At 57.7% G+C, this 18,025-nt stretch overlaps 3 protein-coding genes across 3 annotated transcripts; 1 reads left to right on the top strand and 2 right to left on the bottom strand.

The window, feature by feature from the left end:
* Nucleotides 1-283: 283 nt before the first annotated feature.
* On the bottom strand, nt 284-2,861 carry MFIFM68171_01336 (WD40-repeat-containing domain protein; the record flags this gene model as incomplete). Its single annotated transcript, XM_071056758.1, has 2 exons — nt 284-1,642; nt 1,713-2,861. The coding sequence occupies 2 exons, from the start codon at nt 2,859-2,861 to the stop codon at nt 284-286; spliced, it is 2,508 nt and encodes an 835-aa protein (XP_070912859.1).
* Nucleotides 2,862-5,150: 2,289 nt separating this feature from the next.
* Nucleotides 5,151-8,889, bottom strand: CHS3_1 (Chitin synthase, class 3; the record flags this gene model as incomplete). Its single annotated transcript, XM_071056759.1, has 2 exons — nt 5,151-5,575; nt 5,652-8,889. 2 exons carry the CDS (start codon nt 8,887-8,889, stop codon nt 5,151-5,153), a joined length of 3,663 nt encoding a protein of 1,220 aa, XP_070912860.1.
* A 5,257-nt stretch (nt 8,890-14,146) lies between these two features.
* On the top strand, nt 14,147-16,534 carry CHS4 (Chitin synthase 4; the record flags this gene model as incomplete). Its single annotated transcript, XM_071056760.1, has 2 exons — nt 14,147-16,208; nt 16,290-16,534. The coding sequence occupies 2 exons, from the start codon at nt 14,147-14,149 to the stop codon at nt 16,532-16,534; spliced, it is 2,307 nt and encodes a 768-aa protein (XP_070912861.1).
* Nucleotides 16,535-18,025: the final 1,491 nt, after the last annotated feature.

Raw genomic sequence — 18,025 nt, forward strand, 5'->3', positions numbered from 1 at the left:
GCAGCTCATCCTTCCCGATGGTGGTTGTGAGCGTTGATCGCCGGATGGACTCGCCCTTTCGGACAGGCCCACGCGTAATCCCCAGCGCCCGAGTAGGTCATCGACCTGCAAGCGGCCGGGACGCCGTGGCTTTGTCCGGGACGGGGGCCCGCCGCCAATGCATCGATTGGCACGGCATATCTGCCTCCGGACCCCGTCGCCGCCTTGTCGCCGGTTGGCCCATCATCCACGGGAAGGCCCGAACCATTTCCCCCTAAGCCTGTTCGCTCTTCAAACCAGACACTCAAAACGGTTCCAAGTCAACACCGGCCGCGGCATCCCTCCCTCTCCTGCGCGCCGCACTCTCCCTGACGCGGCTCCGCTCCGTAAACACCGACCTGGGCCAGTCATGCGCCTGCGCGCCCCTTCTCTGCCGTCGATAATGATACCCTCTATACCCTACCGCTCTCTGCTCTTCCCCTTCTCGCCCTTCCTCTTCCCCGCCCGCCCCTTCCCCATCATAATACCCCCTCTCTGCCTCTTCCGCCTCCTCTTCCTCTTCTTCTTCATCCAACTCCAAATCCCACAGCCCAAACTCCCCCTCGTCGCCGCCCACCCCCGCCCCGCACCTCTCCAGCTGCAGGATCCCCCCTCTCGTCCGATCGCAGCACAGCACCATGAGCTCCCGGCCGCCGTCGGCAAACGCCACGCCGCCGAGCTCGCCAAACACGTCGACCGTCTGCTTGGCGCGCCACGTGGACGCGTCGATGATATTGACAAAGTCGGCCTCCTCGGCCGCGACCAGCACCCGCTTGCCGCCGCCGACGGGCGAGAACTTGACGCTCCGCACGCCCGCCATCTCGCTGCGGATCGTGCACACGGGCGCGCCGCCGAACCACCGCGCGTCCCAGATCTTGACCGCCTTGTCCTGGAACGCCGTGGCGATGGTCCACCCGTCGTCGGCCCAGTCGCACGCGAAGCCGTAGTCGCGGTGGCCCGGGAGGCGGTGGAGGATCTCGGGCCGGCCGCTCGATCCCCCACCCGGCCCCGACGACGACGACGACGACGACGACGAGGGCTCGGCGGCGGTGATGAGCACGTCGAGGCTGTCGCCGACCATGACGCGCAGGCGGCCGTCGGGTGAGAGGGCGGTGCAGTTAAGCGGGAAGTCGAACGTCTCCTGGGAGAGGAAGGTCTCGGTGGCGAGGTCGAGGACGCGGAAGACCTTGTCGTTGGAAGCGAACGACGCCAACGGGGTGGATGAGGTGCGGGCTTGGTGTACCCGCACGTGGTTGGTGATGCCGCTGTGGTTGGACGTGATGACGCCTTCGTGGCAGGCCGAGTCGGGCGTCGGGGAGTCGAGGTGACGGATGATGTACTCGCCGTGGAAGCTGCCCGCGACAAGGAAGCCATGGCCGGCGTCCAACGCCGAGATTTGCGAGCCCGGCGCGCCGCTGAGCGTCATGACAGGGCGGCCGTGGCCCGAGCTGGGGTTGAATTGGTGGATGGCGCCGATGCCCGGGTAGAAGACCCGTGAGCGCGAGGTACTTGCCAGCACGTTCCGCAGTTGGAAGTGTGAAAGGTTGACGTTCCTCCGGACGTCCATACACCTGAACCGGAAGAAGTTTTCCCTGCGAGGGAGGGCTACATCGGGGAGGTTCGGCTGCGGCACAGAGTGAGATTTCAGACACCAAGGATAGAAGGGGGGGAGGTTATGGCCAGGCCGCACTCACTGTCCACCTGTCCGAGTCTGCTATGTTTACGTAGTTGCTGTAGGTGAGATGCCGGCGCTCGCGGGCGTCCGCTCGGCTGACGCCGATTGTCTCCCAGTCAACGCCTTGAAAATCGCACCTGTCACCTTCAAGATCGTTATAGCGAATCCTCGTGACCTCGGATGCAGCTAGGTTGTTGACACTGGCGGGCCACGGACATCTCCCCCGAGCTAAGCCATGCAGGATGCGGCTCTGGCGCGCCCAATGGTGCAGGAAGTCGGTTAGGCCGTAGTTGCTAGGACCGATGATGGCGGGGTTAGGATTTGACAAGGCAACCGGATGAGTGCCTTCGAACCAGGCGGCAAGAGGTTGACCGCCGGCTTCTGCAGCAAGCTGCTCGACCGGCAGAGGTAGAGCGGGCGGATTGGGCACTGGCGGAGGGATGGGGCCAGCCGGGACCATGTTTATGAAGGCCACCGGTATGGGCGCCGGGGATTGAGGCTGAGCTGCCGGGGCATCAATAGAAAGCGATGGTTGCGGGCCGCTGCTGTCGCCACTCTCGCTCGAGTAGCCGAGCTCGCTGCCCACGTCGGAGGAGTTGCTGTCCATGTCCATGCTGGGGCCGAGTATGTCGGCGACCAGGTAGCCCAGCGGTGCTCCTGCGTCATCGGACATGTCTAGATCGTCTGACAGGTAGCCGTCCAGGTCCTGGTCGTGCACGGACTGATGAGGTGGCAGATGGTGATGGTGAATAGGGCAGGTGTGGTGACCCCCGTAGTAGACGGTCTCTTCGTCGTCTTCGTACTCCTCCTCGTCCTCCTCGTCCTCCTCGTCCTCCTCGTCCTCCTCGCCCGCTGCTGCTGCTGCTGCTGCTGCTTCTTCGTCGTCGTCGTCGTCGTAGTCCTCTTCACCGTCGTACTCTTCTACCAGGTCGTCGTCGGATTCCTCTTGCAACCCCTGGTCTTCGTCGTCGGCCTCGTCGTGGACGTACACCATCAACTCCTCGTGGTGGTGGGCGCCATCATTGCCGCTAGTGGTTGCAAGGACGGGTGTTGACGCGATCGACGGCGTGAGTGTGGCAGAAACCAAGCCCAAGGCTACTTCACTAAGAGATCCGAGTCTGCGGGGCCGGCCCTGTGAAGAGGAGCGCCCAGGAGGCCCGGGGCGCATGGTTGGCAAGCCGTTTTATGTCGTGTGATGAGCGGTGGCCAACTGGCTGCATCGGGACCGGCAACTCTAGAGTAGAGAATGCAAGATGTTCCCTGGCGCACTTCTGTCTCGCCTCTCTTTCTTTTTCTTCTTTTTTTTTTTTTTTTTCCGTCTTGACTGGCCTGCCCCGATCAGCAGGGCGCCCCCGGGCGGGTCCTCCAGCTGCAGATGGTCGAGCTAGCGTGACGCCCAAGACAGCCTCTGACTTGGGCCGTTCTGCAAGCCTCACTCACCCACAGTGTGGAGGGAAGGGGATCGTCTGCCACTCGGCGGGAACACGGGCCCAAACTGCGAGGATCCTCAAAGATGCTCTGGCTGGCGCATACGGACACAGTGGACAACCAGTGTCGGGTCGTCTGGCGGGAAAAGGAAAACAGAAAGCTCGGGTACCGGTGATGCGCGTCGAGTTAACGGCGTGAAAGACCTTATCTTAGTGCGAAAAGAAGCAAAGTGTTGAACATGACCGCATCCGGGTACATTTGCATGTCTTCCATTCTTGATCGCATACGCCCCGGGCGCCCACAATGGGCTGGGATGGGCACTAATCAGGGTACCAGGGGGCGGAGAGGAGGGGGGGTAGGGTAGGGGGTGGGGGTGTAAAAAGACGTGTGAATGCCACTGGGGGAAAGTCGCAGCCAGTCGTGGTGTTGGAAGGGACCGAGGCGGGCGGAAAGCGGGAAGAGCACTGAAGGGATGCATAGCCAACGTGTGCATCGCACTGTACAAATCGGAAGGCTGGTAGTATTACGCATCTATCCCTCCAGACCCTGGAGATCACCTGCAAAGATCAAATCCTCGTCTCGACTCGGACAACCCAGCGTCGATGCATGCGCCGCCTTCTCTGTTGGGCGAGAGATGCGGCGGCAGGGACGCTTCCTGCATGCGGGGCCGCATTTTAGGGGTGTGAGCTGAAAGAGCCGGCACCCGCGTCCAACCTCCCCACGCGCGCCCGGGAGAGTCCGTCGATGCCTTTCTCTGCAAGCGCACTTTGCGACACCATTGTATGAGGCTTACGAGAGACTTCCCGCCAGGAGGGCAACCGGAACCGCAGCGGTGTAGATTTATATTTCGTGATCTCTCCCCTAAGGAGGGGGGGGAAAAAAAATTAAAAAATAAAATAAAAAAAAATAAAAAAATAAAAAAATCCACCGAGCAATGTGATGGCTCACATCCCTTCAGGAGAGGGGACGAGGTTATTTTGGTTCCATGCAGCCATGGTTCGCGGGCTAGGATCCCCTCCCCCCCCCAGCCCACCGAGAGGGATGCCCGCCCACCGCGGTTCCATGCTCTTTCTTCTTTCCCACAGTCAGCGTTGTCCAGTGGCGCTTTGCGGTCTTCACCGGCTCCTGCACGGGACAGATTCAAGGAAATTGTTCACGAGTTGGTGGCGCCCGGCCCGAGACTCTCGTCCTAGCCTTTTCGGACCGGCCATGCCAGCAAATCCTGATCACAATATAGGTACCTTATCCAACTCGGATGGATCGACTCTGTGCCTCTTGCCTACACACCCCCATTCCCGTTCCAGAAGAGCATTTAGTTAACACTGCGTGTGCAGCCCCAAGCGAGCTGACTTGGACAAGTTCAAGTGCCGGTCTTCCAGCCAAGCCCCGTGGCCTCTGCGCCGTCCACGACTCACGTCGCACCAGAGTCAGACGAAAAGGAGTGCATGACTGTTGTAACTGACCAACCCGGGCCGTCGGTGTGGCAATACGTCGGCATAGATATGGCCGAAGTAAGCCTGCTGCATCATTCGGTGTATTAACCCCCCCCAAAATGAGAACTCGTCCGTCAGGGGTGTGTGAAATTATAATAATAGCCTTACTACAAGTTTTCATGTTGCCTATTTACAGCGGCAACGCATTCTCATCATAATAATCCAAAGCGCGAGAAGAGCCCAACGTGCGCCGTCCGGATGCCCCATGCATCCCCTCTAAACTCTGATATCATGGCTAAGGAAAAGGGGAGCACAATGTCGAGCAAGGAAAGGTTTGGGAAGATGTAACTGATGGATAGGGGGAAAAAGAAAAAAAAGAGGGAAGCCGCCCTGACAACCTCCTAAGACACATCCCCTTTCCTCTCCAAAGGCTGGAAACCAAACCAAGGGCTCAGCACCTTCGGGTCACATCCAAGTGTCAGGGAAAAGGACAACAATCGAAAGAAAAAAAAAAAAAAACATCTTCCACGCTACTCCGTATCGATGACGGTCTATGTACCAATATATCGCTCAAACACTTCCCAAATCCGCCCGCTTCAAACATCCGAATAGTAGTCGTCGTAGGGGCCGTGACCCTGAGGTGCTTGGCTTCCGCCAACCACATTTTCCGACGAGCCCCAATAGTTGTTTCGGACTCTGCGGTCGCGCTCAAACTCGGCCCACCGCTTCATTGTGATTTTGCTGCTGTCGAATTCGCCCTCATACTCGAGTCCCGCTTTCTTGGTCTTCTCGCCTGCAGTCTTTCTTGTCTCGCCCCAAGAGAAGTCGTCAAACTTCCAGAACGCGTATGTAGGCAGGATAAAGTTCCAGACCGGGAGCGAGACCAGGTAGATGAGCATCCAAACGACGTACGACCAGCTGTGAGCCGTCACGACAATCAGGACAGCCGGCAGCCCGAGAATCAGTGCCAGTAGGACAAGCGGAATGATCTGCGGAGGCGAATTGATAATGGATATGATAACTAGAATCGCCAAGTCAGAACCTTGCCTCCAGAATGTTGACATTCAAAATCGCATAGACGAGGTTAGAGCACTTACCGACATAGAATGTGAAGGCGATGGCGGCCGGCAAAACAAGGGTGCCGATGAGCTCGATGAATACAATGAACTGCATGCTGAAGCAGAAGGTGCCGCACAGGTCCCTGACGAGCACAAGTTCCATGAGGTTGTGGATGGTCGAGTTGATCCACCGACGGCGTTGCGAGAGCAGGACCATGAACTCGTCGGGGACCGTCGTCTTGCACACCGCCTGGGGCACGAACACTTGCTTGCGCTTGGGGAAGGTCCGTAGCATGAGTGTCGACAGGTATCGATCTTCACCGAGCAGCAAGAGGTTCTTCTTGTGCAACGTGTCAACCACGTTCTCCGAGTAGTGCTCAACCACATCCGGGTTGGCCAAGATCGGGACCCAGTAGTTTTGAGCGCCCTTGGGCGCCTTGATGCGGTACATGCAGAAGCAGCCGGGAAGACAGGTGACGCCGCCGAAAACGGATTCAAACGACTTGGCGAGATGGTGCGAGATGAAGTATTCAAAGACTTGGATGGCCGACACCCAGCTGGCTCGCTTGTTGGCGATCTTGGTCTCGCCACAGAGGCCCATGATATCAGGGTCTTTGACCATGGCCGAAATCATGTGGGTGAGACTGTCGGGGAACACCTTGGTATCGGCGTCCACCATGAGCACAATTTCGTAGAAGTCGGGAGAGATACCCGTGACCTTCCAAAGCCCGTTGAACATCTCGTACTCGAGCTCCGTCATCCGCTCGTCGAACATGACCTTTTGGAGGAAGGACATCAAAATGATTTGGCTGTCGCGCTTGCCACGGTTTCCAGGCTTGGACTTGACTGCCTCATCCGGAGTACCACACTTGACCACGACCATCATGGGCACACGCTGCTGCTTTTCGACCGGAATGGCCGAGTTGGCGCCATAGTCGTAGAAACCCGAGTACACCTTGGCCATGTTGTGCCGTTTGGAACCCGTCGCAACTGCCACGTACGAAAAAGGCTCCACTTCATCCGGAGGAGTGCTATGATCCTTCATCATGCCGAGAACGAACTCGGGGGTCGACCTGGATTCTCCCTTGCCCTTGATGATACCGTCGCAAATAACGAGGATGACCTTGTGGCTGTTGGGGTAATCCGTCATTGCGATCGAGTCCAGAGTCGTCCGGATGCCGAGCTCACCCTCCGAATAGGCTGTTACCAAGCAGATAGCGTGGGCCAGCGGGAAGCCGAACGGCATCCAATCTGACGGCGGCTGAGGCACGACAGCTTCGTGGATAAAGCCGGCCGGACCGGGCCCGTCTGTTGGACTGCCACTGGGCGCAGCGTAGGGGTCGGGCTTGAGAAAGCTGGATCGACTGTCGTTGCCTTGGCGATATATTGAGCCGGGATTGAGGAGCTGGCTCGCGGCGTTTTGGCTGGCCATGGTAGTGGGAACCCCGGACCTGCGGTTGGTTCGCTCGGCGCCGTAGACGGCCGAGAAACGAGATGTGGTAGGCAAGAAGGCGCTGCTGCGCTTGCTTTGCCGATCCGACCCATTGACGCTGCTCCCAATGTCACCGGGGAAGCGCGGCGGGGCCCGGTAGATGTCTTCTGACCAGTCTTCGATCTGCCTGTTGCGCTTCCGCTGGTCTGACGTCTGCGAGGTCTTGGCGGCAGCATACGTCTTGCTGATGAACCACTGGAAGACGATGGCAAGCACGAATCTCGCAGCGACGACCGAGAGAATCAGGACCAGAGAGACGTAGAGAACAACCTGAGACGCAATGCACCCAACCGTGTCCGTGTCAACCGTGCCGACCTTGATGATCTCCTCGAAGCACTCGGCATTCTGCTTGTCGCTCGAGGACTGGAAAGCCCGCGTGATATCACGGCCCCGAATCGCCTGGTTCGCGGGCGAGTTTCGGTCTCTTAACTCTCTGAAGCGGGCGGGATACGTGACTTGTGTGTCGTTGAACCAGTTCAGGAGGTCAAGGTCGAGAACATTACCAGAATAGACAACGAGGTTCCGAGAGCTGTTCTTGATGTCATCCCATGTAAAGTAAACATCAGCCTGGCCCGCTAATCCCAGGTAGAACGCGTCCCGAGAGTCGAGAGTAGTGTGACAAGCATAGCCGAGATAGTACGGGATCGTCAGGTTCGGCGTCGAGGATCCATCCTGGTTGAAAGTGGTGCATGGGAAATACCACGCTAGGTTGCCGCTCGCATCAGTAGGGACATCGGAGCCCGGAGCCGCTGTGATGAGCCCCTTGCACTTTCCATTAACGTTCTGGAACAAGAAGCTTCCGTCCTTCCCGCCATGCTTCTCCGGGAGATCGTAGAGAACATTCGCACCGCTGCCGTCTTGCCGCAGGGGGATGCCCTCGGCAAGAGGATGGCTTGATCCAGAGAGGTCGTAGGCAGACCCGTGGAAAATCATGTAACCGCCCGAGACCTCGTTCACACGTAGTCGCAGCGGAGGACGACCGCAAACGACCTGAGTAAAGCCGAATGTGAGGAAGCCGACGAAGCCCATGATGAGCAGAATGATGCTGATCAGGCCCATCTTCTCCCTCCACGCCCTTTGTTGGGCCTTGGTCGGCATCCCAAAACATTTGAGGACGAAACCCGGACACCAGAACGTTATGATCGCGCAGTATATGTTCCAGAAGCTCGGGGGCCGAATCTGCTCGGCGGCCTCGCGCTGGCGCTTCGACTCCTTGGTGATCTTGCTGTGCTTCGCTCCACTCGATGCCCTCCGCCTTGTTCGACCTGCCTTTTCTACATCACCTCCATGGCCGCCATGGTGCCTTGAGGAACGATGCCTTCTTGGCGGAGACTGGTCCGAGACGGCATCGCCGTTCCTTGAACCGGAGCCCGAAGGGTCTGTCGTCACTTCCAAATCCTCGGCGATCGGGTCATTCCCGGTTGAGGAGGGGAGGGTATCCATGTTTGCCGCATGTTTCCGGTAGTGGTAATTCGGGTGATCTTTGTCTATCCGGTTCCTCTCCGGCCTGATCAGACTCCGTTTCCGCTGGAAGGGCGAGGTGGGCGATTGGGCGTGGTCTGCGGTGGGCGACAGGGGAGTTCTCTCTATTTCTGGATTAGGAGACGCAATAGTCTCGGCGAAAGAGGAGGCTGATGGCCCACGTTGATGGAGTGACTGCCTGGCGACGGGGGCATACCCGCCGGCCTCGAGATCCGCCGGCCGATGGCGTCGCGACGTCGTGTGCCGGTAGCTATGCCGCTCCTCGTACGAGGGTGTCGCGCCCGGTCGTTCGGGAAGAGACATGGTCCTAACAGCAGCTAAGATGTTAGCAATCGTGTTCTTGGTCCCCTTTGCAAAGCGACGCGATCGGACAGGGACTTCACCCTTCACCCAGTGCGATGGCGGCCTTGGGGGCCTGGGGTAGACCGCCGCGCGAAAGACAACACAAGATGCGAAGGAATCAAAAAGAAGACAACCCGGCCACAGGGGATTATGGGAGCAGAAGAGCGGGCATTGCGGGTGTTGAGGCGATCGAGGACAACCTACAAAGTCTTTGTTTTTGGGAGAATGGCAGGCTGTGATCCGTCGGATTTTGGATATATTGGGGGCCCTGGCGGGCCACTGGCGTTGCTCGCTCGATGCTGCAGCGGCAAGGGCGGGGGTGTTCCTCAGGAGACGAGCAGCCACCAAAGGTGGGCGCCAAACAGCTGGCTGCCAAATGGTTGCGCGCCGATTCCTCTGGGCCAAGGAAACACGGCAATTCCTCGCCCGCGCTAGCCAAGTGCGAGTCTTTTTGGTGTCTGTCGGCCAGGCTATTCCCGTGCGAAGAAGGGCATTGGCGGTGCAGCGGCGCAGGTGCTTCCTGCCCAGGAAAAAAGTGGAAAAGTCCGACTGGAGGTCAACACAGGTGCGTGAGACGCCGGCAAGCAAGACGGCGCAGAATTTAGCAGTGGTTTCAAGGGCAACGCCAACGCAGAGACGATCCCCCTCGCATCCGCGTTCTGCAAACGAAACTGTTTCGAGCCGACTGTTCTCCAAAACTCGGCGGAGCAAAGGCCCAGACGATCGATAGACGGCGCTTGACAGCGTCAAACGTCAAAAAATGGAGAGATGAGCGAATGGATGGCGGCGGCGCCAAACGAGAGACAAAAGTAGGCAGGATTCAACCGCTGGCGATGGTGAGCTGGCGGGACTCGGAGGAAGAAGATAGAAATCGCGAGGCGATGCTGCAAGCCTTCAGCTCAGGGGAACAGCGCACCGTACGTTCCTGGGCCGCGCTGCACTTCTTACTGTGGGCGAGCTGGGTTGTTCCTGCCTGCCTGTCCACGGCTCAAGCGGTCACAGTAAAGGGGGTTAGGGTTGCCAGCCTGTAAACGAAATGGTCGGCCGGGCGTTGCAGCGATCGGCCAATCATCCCGGAGATTGGCACACCCTTTCACCCGATGCGGTATCTGTACCTTGCCAAACAACAACATCCCAACAGGATGTTTACAAGCTGACACAGCACATCCACCAACGTTGCAGAATATACTTGCTCTGGGTTACCCGGGCAGCAAGTACCAAAAGTCTGATTGTTCAGAATCGTCAGGTTCTGAGGCTTCCGCACTGGGAGCCTGGCATACCCGTCTGAACTTTGCCCCTGGGTCTCGTATTGATTTGATTGCAAGAGCAGTGCCAAGACCATTTGACTGCTTTGCAGGGAATAGCCACATTCCACTTCCGTCTTGGTCTCCACCTTGCGACGATGCAAATCGAAGCCCCGCTAATGGCACCCCGCACTGCATATTGTCATAGAGTACCTTTTACCTCGTCCTCCGAACTAAACGTGGGCCTTGCTTGTTCTAGTGATCTTACTTTGTCTGTAATATAGATGTCTATTCCAAACAAGACGGAACAAAAGAAGAGCATGATTGCGGAAAAAAGAATGGAAAAAAGAGAGAGGCGGACGAAAGAAAGAGAAAAAAAAAAAAAAAAAAAAAAAAAAAAACACCTAATCAAGGCCACGGTAGGCAGAATGAATATGTACATACCGGGACTCAATATCACTGCCAGATTTTTATAGGTCAATTCTTCCCGTCTTTGGTCGAGAGTGACATCAGTCCCCCAACCGGGTTGACTTTCTCGGCAAGCTGCATCCACACGACTTGCAACTAGTGTAACATGCACACCCCCGGGAGATGGAGTTCTGCGAATTGCGGTATGTTGCAATCGCAGGCGCTTTTTCCTCATGTCAACTATGCATGATCCGCTCGATGTGATCAGTCCAGACTTTGTTGTCCCCGCCAGGGCTTAGATTGTCAGAGAAGCGCGGGGTAAAATGGAGGCTCTTCGTCTCGGATCACCTGGTTCCTCCCGAGCAGCCAACCAGCCAAGCACCGGGCATCTTCTATTTTCCCATGAGACAGATACTTTCATCCGGACTCCACGGCCAAGCCGGACGAGTTCGCCTGCGCCAGCTCATCGCAGCGCAACATGCAATGCAGCCTCCAGATGCATATTTGAATCTCTGCTAATCGATCCGTAAGTAGTGGACATTGACACGCCTTGTGATATGTTGTACCGAGAAATAAGCCCTTTCGGAGGCCCCGTAAGGATTCCACGTTCCCGCAGCCGCTCTTCTTCCGGGATACAAGTCTTGCGAGTTTTTTTTTGTTTTTTTTTTTTTCTTTCTTCTTTTCCCCGGGGCCCGGCGAGGTTTCAAAATGGGCGGCTATACCGTCTTTCACCAAATATAGATATGACGTGGCCAGGTGAGCAAAGGGTCAGGGCTCGGCGAGAAGGTATATGTCTCGGGTTTGGCCGCAGCGACAAAACCCCGTGACGTCCAGCAAGATTCACGGTTGTTGTGGTCATGTGCATTGGAAGATACCGATGTGCGTGACGACAGCCGGCTGCTTCCCGGCCGCCCGCCTTCCTCTCTCTATCCCGGTTTGGAAGCGTTTGGGCCCTGGCTTCACATCGAGCCACTCGATGGCACAGGATTCGGGCACAGCAGGCAGCCTTTGTCGGTCTACCAATAGAAGGATACACTCCGGCCGCCGCCCTCATAAACCATCCCACGAAACCAAAGCTAGATCTTGCGATGAGTTTACAAGGATGAGCTTGGTTTTACCTTAAAGTGCTCACCTTATTTGTTATAGGGATGGGCAATTGACGTTAACGTTACGTCGGAATTCGGCACACTCATCGGCGCAGCTAGGGGATTGACATGTTCCATTCCGTTGCTAAACAACGTTCCGTAACTCTGTATGACAGCCAAGCTAACTGACACGAGCGTACAGTAAAATGGATGTACGCGCGTTTGGCTCATGGGGGGCTTTTTGATCTTGGTTCCCCGTGGCTCGAGCGAGCCTGCATAACTACAGTAATGCAGTGCATGATCCGCTAGTCCGTACCATTGCAGTGCAAGGCGCCGTATGTACAGTGCTGTCCGTAATACCCCATAATAGGAGCGTTTGCCGAGCTGGCAACCGGCCGTCCGCGGCCATCGAGCGAAGGCCGATTTTATGAGCTAACGCCAGCGTTATCGATGCCAAGAGGTTGACGGCGTCGGGACCCAGCTTCAACCGGGTGCATCGGAATGGAATGCATGCGGCATTGGGGCTGGGAAAAGCGAGAAAGAGTGAAAATGGGCTTACAGGGAGCAGCAGAATTCTCCCTCAGCCCAAGCCATAGCGCATTCCTGTCCGAAATCCGCAAACGTGGCCCAAGGGGCGAGCACGGATGGGTGGGGCTGTTAGGCGAGACATGAAGTCATTGAACCGCTCAGTCGGCAGCGCCCCGAGCCTCCGGAGCTGACAGGACTAGGAACAACTGCCAAGTTCTCAGTCCGGTCTCGGTCTTAAGAAGTTTGAAATTCAATGCTTCCCGCTGAGTGCTGACGCGAACCAACCATTGCCAGCAGAGTTACGCCATCCCGCGCCACTCGATGCCTGCCCTGGGAGGCTCGGCTTGCCGTTGGTTCGTTGCGATTTCAGCACGCAAGAAGGGTCCAGAGTCGCAGCGGGTGACGATGACGGTGCGGTGGATGCGGAGGATCGGGCGACAAGCTAAAAAAGAAACACTACAAACCTGGCGCATGGCCGGTCCCGCACGTGGCTGTCTGAATAGCATCATGTCCGCGACTCCCTCGGCGGGGAAAGCGAAGCTCCGTCAATACGGACAACTACTACCCAACACATTCGTTAAACACGAGCTGCTCTGTCGTGGAAAAGTGCCCTGCCTTAGATTTGGCGCGGTCAGCCAAACTCTTGGCTTGGCCCCGGGCCTTGGCCGACTTGATGAGAAGGCCGGCACTTCGGGGACACGGAGAGAGGGCGCAAGCAAGGCACGGGCCAGTATGCGCAGCCACTATTCGAGGCCACGGCTGCCGTGGCACCGAGTGCAATTTGCACCATGTGCAGAAAAGAGTTGGTTGCTATTCATATTTTGTGTCACTTACGCCCCTTCCCTCCTCCCGCCGGCTGCTATCAGGTACAGTACCGCGCGTGCTGCGTGGTCTGTGGGAGCACTGGAGGACCAGAGATGAGACATGGGACATGGGACATGGGAGCGCAGACCCGCGTGCCAGATGCAACACAGGGCAGAGAGAGAAAACTGCCCGGTTGCGTCGCTGACTTGCTGCGCGCGGGCTTCGGTACATCATACGCAGTGCTTCCCATCCGTGGAATGCCCGATTCCTGTGGTTGGATGCGGGTGGATAATCTCTTTGCACAACCTTACGTTGAAGAGGGGGCAACGAGAACTTGGTGTAGACCAATGGTGCGGAAGAGTGGGCGGACGGAGCTCCCTCACAGGCCGTTTCCAAGCTGCTTATTAGAGCCCTTCCAACCTCTCGTTTACTGATGAGGGGGGCCCGTTTTTGGGGCTGCAGCAGGGCCCCTCAGAGCGTACAGCACGTTAGCCTGACCGGGCAGCCAGGTAGGGATGCGTACGGAGGCACCGTCTGTCCCTTTCGCTACAGCAGAGCCACCCACAGCCTGCCAGATGAAGTGGGCCGCCTTCCTTGCCGATCTTTAGTTCTCCTTTGAAGAGGTTGCCGTCTCCGCAACGTCTCGTACTTTCGTAGCCCGCCACCAGACTTAATTCCCTCTACCATCACGGCCCCGACGCTCGCTGGCCCTTTTTCTTATTTTTCTATTTTTTTTTTATTCTTTTTGGCATTCGATTACGACGTACGCTCGCTGCCGTCCTCGTCGCTGACGCTCGTTTCTGTGATACCGAGCAGCGAGTACCCGCCGCGCGCTGCTTCCTGCGCAACATTAGCCGCTTGGTGCCGACGCCGTCCAAGTCTAGATCCCCCTCAGAGAGCAACTAGGGAGCCACCAACAAAGCGGCCAGACCAAGTTCCCGCAGATGCGAGCGCGAGAGGGGTGTCCACGAGCCGTAATACTACCAATCCAAGCTTTCTCGAATCTTGGGAACGTGCATACCTGAGCTTAGAACCCACGCTATTCTCCGCCCGGCGCCATAGATCGACGCTGCCGGCGTCAGGAGACCGGCGAAGCTCAGAAACGAAAAGAGATTCGTGGGCCACGCCGTCCCATCCGAACCGCCCGCAATGGCGGCCGTCGGGTCTCCACCGTCACCCGCATCGCCATCGCCAAGTAGCCCCATCCGCCGGAAACCCGTTCCACTGCACGGGCTTTCGCCTATCCAGCGCAATGACTGGGGGGAGAACGCGAAGGCACTGCCCGACGTCCCGCTGTCCGAGCCGCCGAGGTTACGGCATTCCCCTGTGTCACCTGTCAAAGTTAATTTCCAACCCGACGACTGGGCTCGGCCCTCGACCGGGAACATCGAGACACATGTTTCGCACGGCAGGCCCACGACGCTTTCCGTCCTCGACCGTGCTCTTCCCAAGACGCCCGATGCCCCTACTCCTCCCCCGCACACTCCTCTCCACCAGCCCGAGCACGGCGGCGAGCAGAGTTGGGTCCCAGATGCCTTGGGCTTGCGGTCTGCCTCAAATGAGGCAGAGAACCACCTCCCGTCGCCGGCTCACGGGCCAGGCGATGAGGACCGGGCAGTCAGCGCTCTGAGCTCGGAAATCGACCAGCTGGGAATAAGCAACGAGCCGAGAAGGAAAGGGGCAAACCGTAACAGCGGAGAGACCGACGCGACGGCGAGCACCACACAACAACAGACCTCGACCGACTCTTCAGCGACGACGAGCGCGAGCTCTGTGTCGGGAATCCTCGACTGCTCCGAGAACCAGGACAACTCGGCAGACGCGTCCGCCGAGAGCTCCATCATCGACGATGGTGCGTTCCGGCCGGAGCCCGTACCCCAGCTGCAGTATCACCACTCGGCCTTTCTCGAACGGCCGGCGAGCATGTCGGTGCAGCAAGATCCGAGGGCCCAATCGAATCCCAATCTGACCGAGGCTGCTGCTAGCATCAACCGTCATCTTACGCCCACTACCAACTACATGAGGCGGAGCTCGTTGCCACGGCCTCAGTCGGCTTACTCGGTATATTCCGACTTCGGAGCTCGAGGGCGGTCGTCCGTCCTGTTGGGCGGCTCACAGAATCGCGCGCCCTCGGCCCACTCTAGAAAATCCCCCGAGACGCGGCCGTCCTCGTTTGCGGAGCTGCTCAACGTTCCTTACCCGCAACCGGCCCCAGCACCCATCACGTTCGATAATTCGCAGCTGCGCTCAGCCGTGGGCAGCAATGCGTCTCTCCTTAGCGCCCAGAAGACGCTGGAGATGTACCGACAGAACGTCAAGAAGACAAACGACTTTTCCATCCTGTACTCGTTCGCCGTATTTCTCATTGCTACGGCGCAGGAGCAGGGCCTGGACTACGAAGACCATGGGAGGAGGAGTAAGAGCCCCAAGCAGAGTCGAGACCGGGACGGCGCACCCCGAGATGCCGTTGCATCGTCCTCGCACGACCTGGTGCGTGAGGCGCGCGCCATCCTGCAGAAGCTGTCCAACAACGGATATCCCTTTGCGCAGTACTACCTCGCCGATGGCTACGCCTCGGGCCTGTTCAGCAAGGGCAAGGAGGACTACAACTCTGCGTTTCCGCTTTTCGTCCTAGCCGCCAAGCACGGCCACGCAGAGTCGGCATACCGTACCGCGCTGTGCTACGAGTTCGGCTGGGGTTGTCGCAAGGACCCTGCCAAGGCCGTGCAGTTCCTGCGCACGGCGGCATCCAAGAGGCACCCAGGCGCCATGACGAGGCTTGGGAAGGCGTGCCTATCGGGCGATCTCGGCGAGAAGCGATACCGGGAAGGCATCAAGTGGCTCAAGCTGGCGACGGAAGCGGCCGACACAATCTACAATGCCGCTCCTTATGCCCTCGGGTGTCTGTACGAGACGGGCTATGGCGACGACATCTTCATGGACCCGAGCTACGCGGCGGAGTTGTTCACCCAGGCCGCCGACTTGGGCCATCCCGAAGCGAACTTCAGGATGGGTGACGCTTATGAGCACGGCAAGCTCAACTGTCCGAGGGACCCGGCTCTGAGCGTGCATTTCTACACCGGCGCCGCGGAGCGCGGGCACCCCGAGGCGATGATGGGGCTCTGCGCTTGGTACATGGTGGGCGCGGAGCCGCTGCTAGAAAAGGACGAAGAGGAAGCCTATGAATGGGCGCGGAGGTCAGCCGAGCTCGGTAAGTTATCCTATCCTAATCCGTTTGCGAAAAGCGTGTGTACCACGGAGTCTGACGCTGACGATGGGACGGCCAACACAGGCTTGGTTAAAGCGCAGTATGCCGTCGGCTACTTCACCGAGATGGGCATTGGATGCCGGCGAGACATCCTCGAGGCCAACGTTTGGTACGTCAAGGCGGCCGACGCGGGCGACGAGCGCGCTAAGCAGCGCCTCGCGGCCATCCGAGCGGCCGTTAGTGGAGGGACACCGATGGACGTTGCGCCGCCTCGGAATGCTAAGATCAAGAAGAGCGGCGGCGACGACAAGGACTGCATAGTAATGTGAGATCTGGGATTCTCGCGCAACGGCTAGACGACTACATACATACACAAAAGGTGAAGAGGGAGGCGGGAAACCCTCGAGTACAAAGATGGGATGTTGGCAATCGGCGACCAGCGATTGGGTTGGGTAATGCGATAATACGAAAGGATCATCACGCCGTCCGCGGGCCCGAGTAGCAGCTTGGGGGTTTGGGGCATTTTGCTTTTCAGGACGCCCAGGTGGACAGCTCTGATGGTTACAGCGGTCATCTAGATATGCTTTGGTCTGGTTTGTCTTGTTATGCATCCCCCTCCGTTTTCCCCGTGTTTTCGGAGGCGGTGAGCTTTTGGATACCCAACAGCGCCAGCTCGGGCCGAGAATTTCTGGAACACCGTCTTCTATCAGATGTTGCCGATATTACCGTTTCGAATGGCCGGGGATACGGACGAAGCTACCGTCGGCATCCGGACAGGATCGTTTCCCGGAGGTAGACACCACTGCGAGGGATCTCCTCAACAATTCCAAGTCCTCCTCGGGTGAGGGACAATGGTGTTCGTTACGGGGCTTAGCTTTTGGCTTAGCCGTTCCATCTGCTCCGGCCTTGTTTGATTCATTTGGATGAAGGCATTTGCATGGGTACATTTGCTGTGGGCAGAGGGAAGTGGGAGCGAGTCGAAAGTGAGCGGGGACAAGCAGGGAACGAAAAGGGAATCAGCGGCGGACTTAATACCTCTCCATCAAAAACTAGGCCGGAATGGCGGTCTCTTTCCTGTCTCGCGTTGGATTACAACCGGGGCCTCCGACTTGCCCGTCTAGCCCTTTCCCCGTTATCCTACGTTATTTTTGTTTATGCGTTTCTTTTCCGTCAACTCTTTTCCCCCCATACATTCACTGGCGTCGGCGCAGGTTAGCTGGTTGGTTCAGACATTCAAAGTATCTATTTGGAAAAGGATCGGGGCCCCCTTTGGGCCAGAAAGGAGGCGAAGAAATCGTATGTACAGACCCGGAGGGCGAATAATAATACGAAACTTTCGTGCAAGGCCTTTTTTCGGTTGGACTCGTTTGTCTTACCACTTGATGACTGTCGGCTCTCTGACTGTGAAGGCGAATGTCGTGAGGTTATTGTCTGTGTTGGATATTGTGGCATCATTGCGTGGCCAAAAGCGAGTAGGCGGGGCATCGCGGTGTCCCGAACGAGTTGTGATTATAATGTAGCCACAAGTGATTTTGTACAGATCCAAGAGAGAAAAAAGAAGAGCAGGAACCAAGTTAGCCGTCGAAACCCTGCCAGCGATGTGTGCAATGCTATCCATAACCCCCTTTCCCCCCTTTTCCCTCCTTTCCCTCCCCAACGATAGGAACACCCCAGAGCCGCTCCAACGCCACGCTTCTAGCAGTACCGTTAAATCTGCATGCACACATATATCAAAAGCATCAAGTCTAGTTATGCCTTTGCCTTGGGCTTGCTTTGCCGTTTTGCCTTTTGCCTTTTTGCATTAAATCCATTTGCCCAAC

This window comes from Madurella fahalii, assembly GCF_045866475.1.
Source record: "Madurella fahalii IFM 68171 DNA, scaffold_1, whole genome shotgun sequence".
NCBI lineage: Eukaryota > Fungi > Ascomycota > Sordariomycetes > Sordariales > Madurella > Madurella fahalii.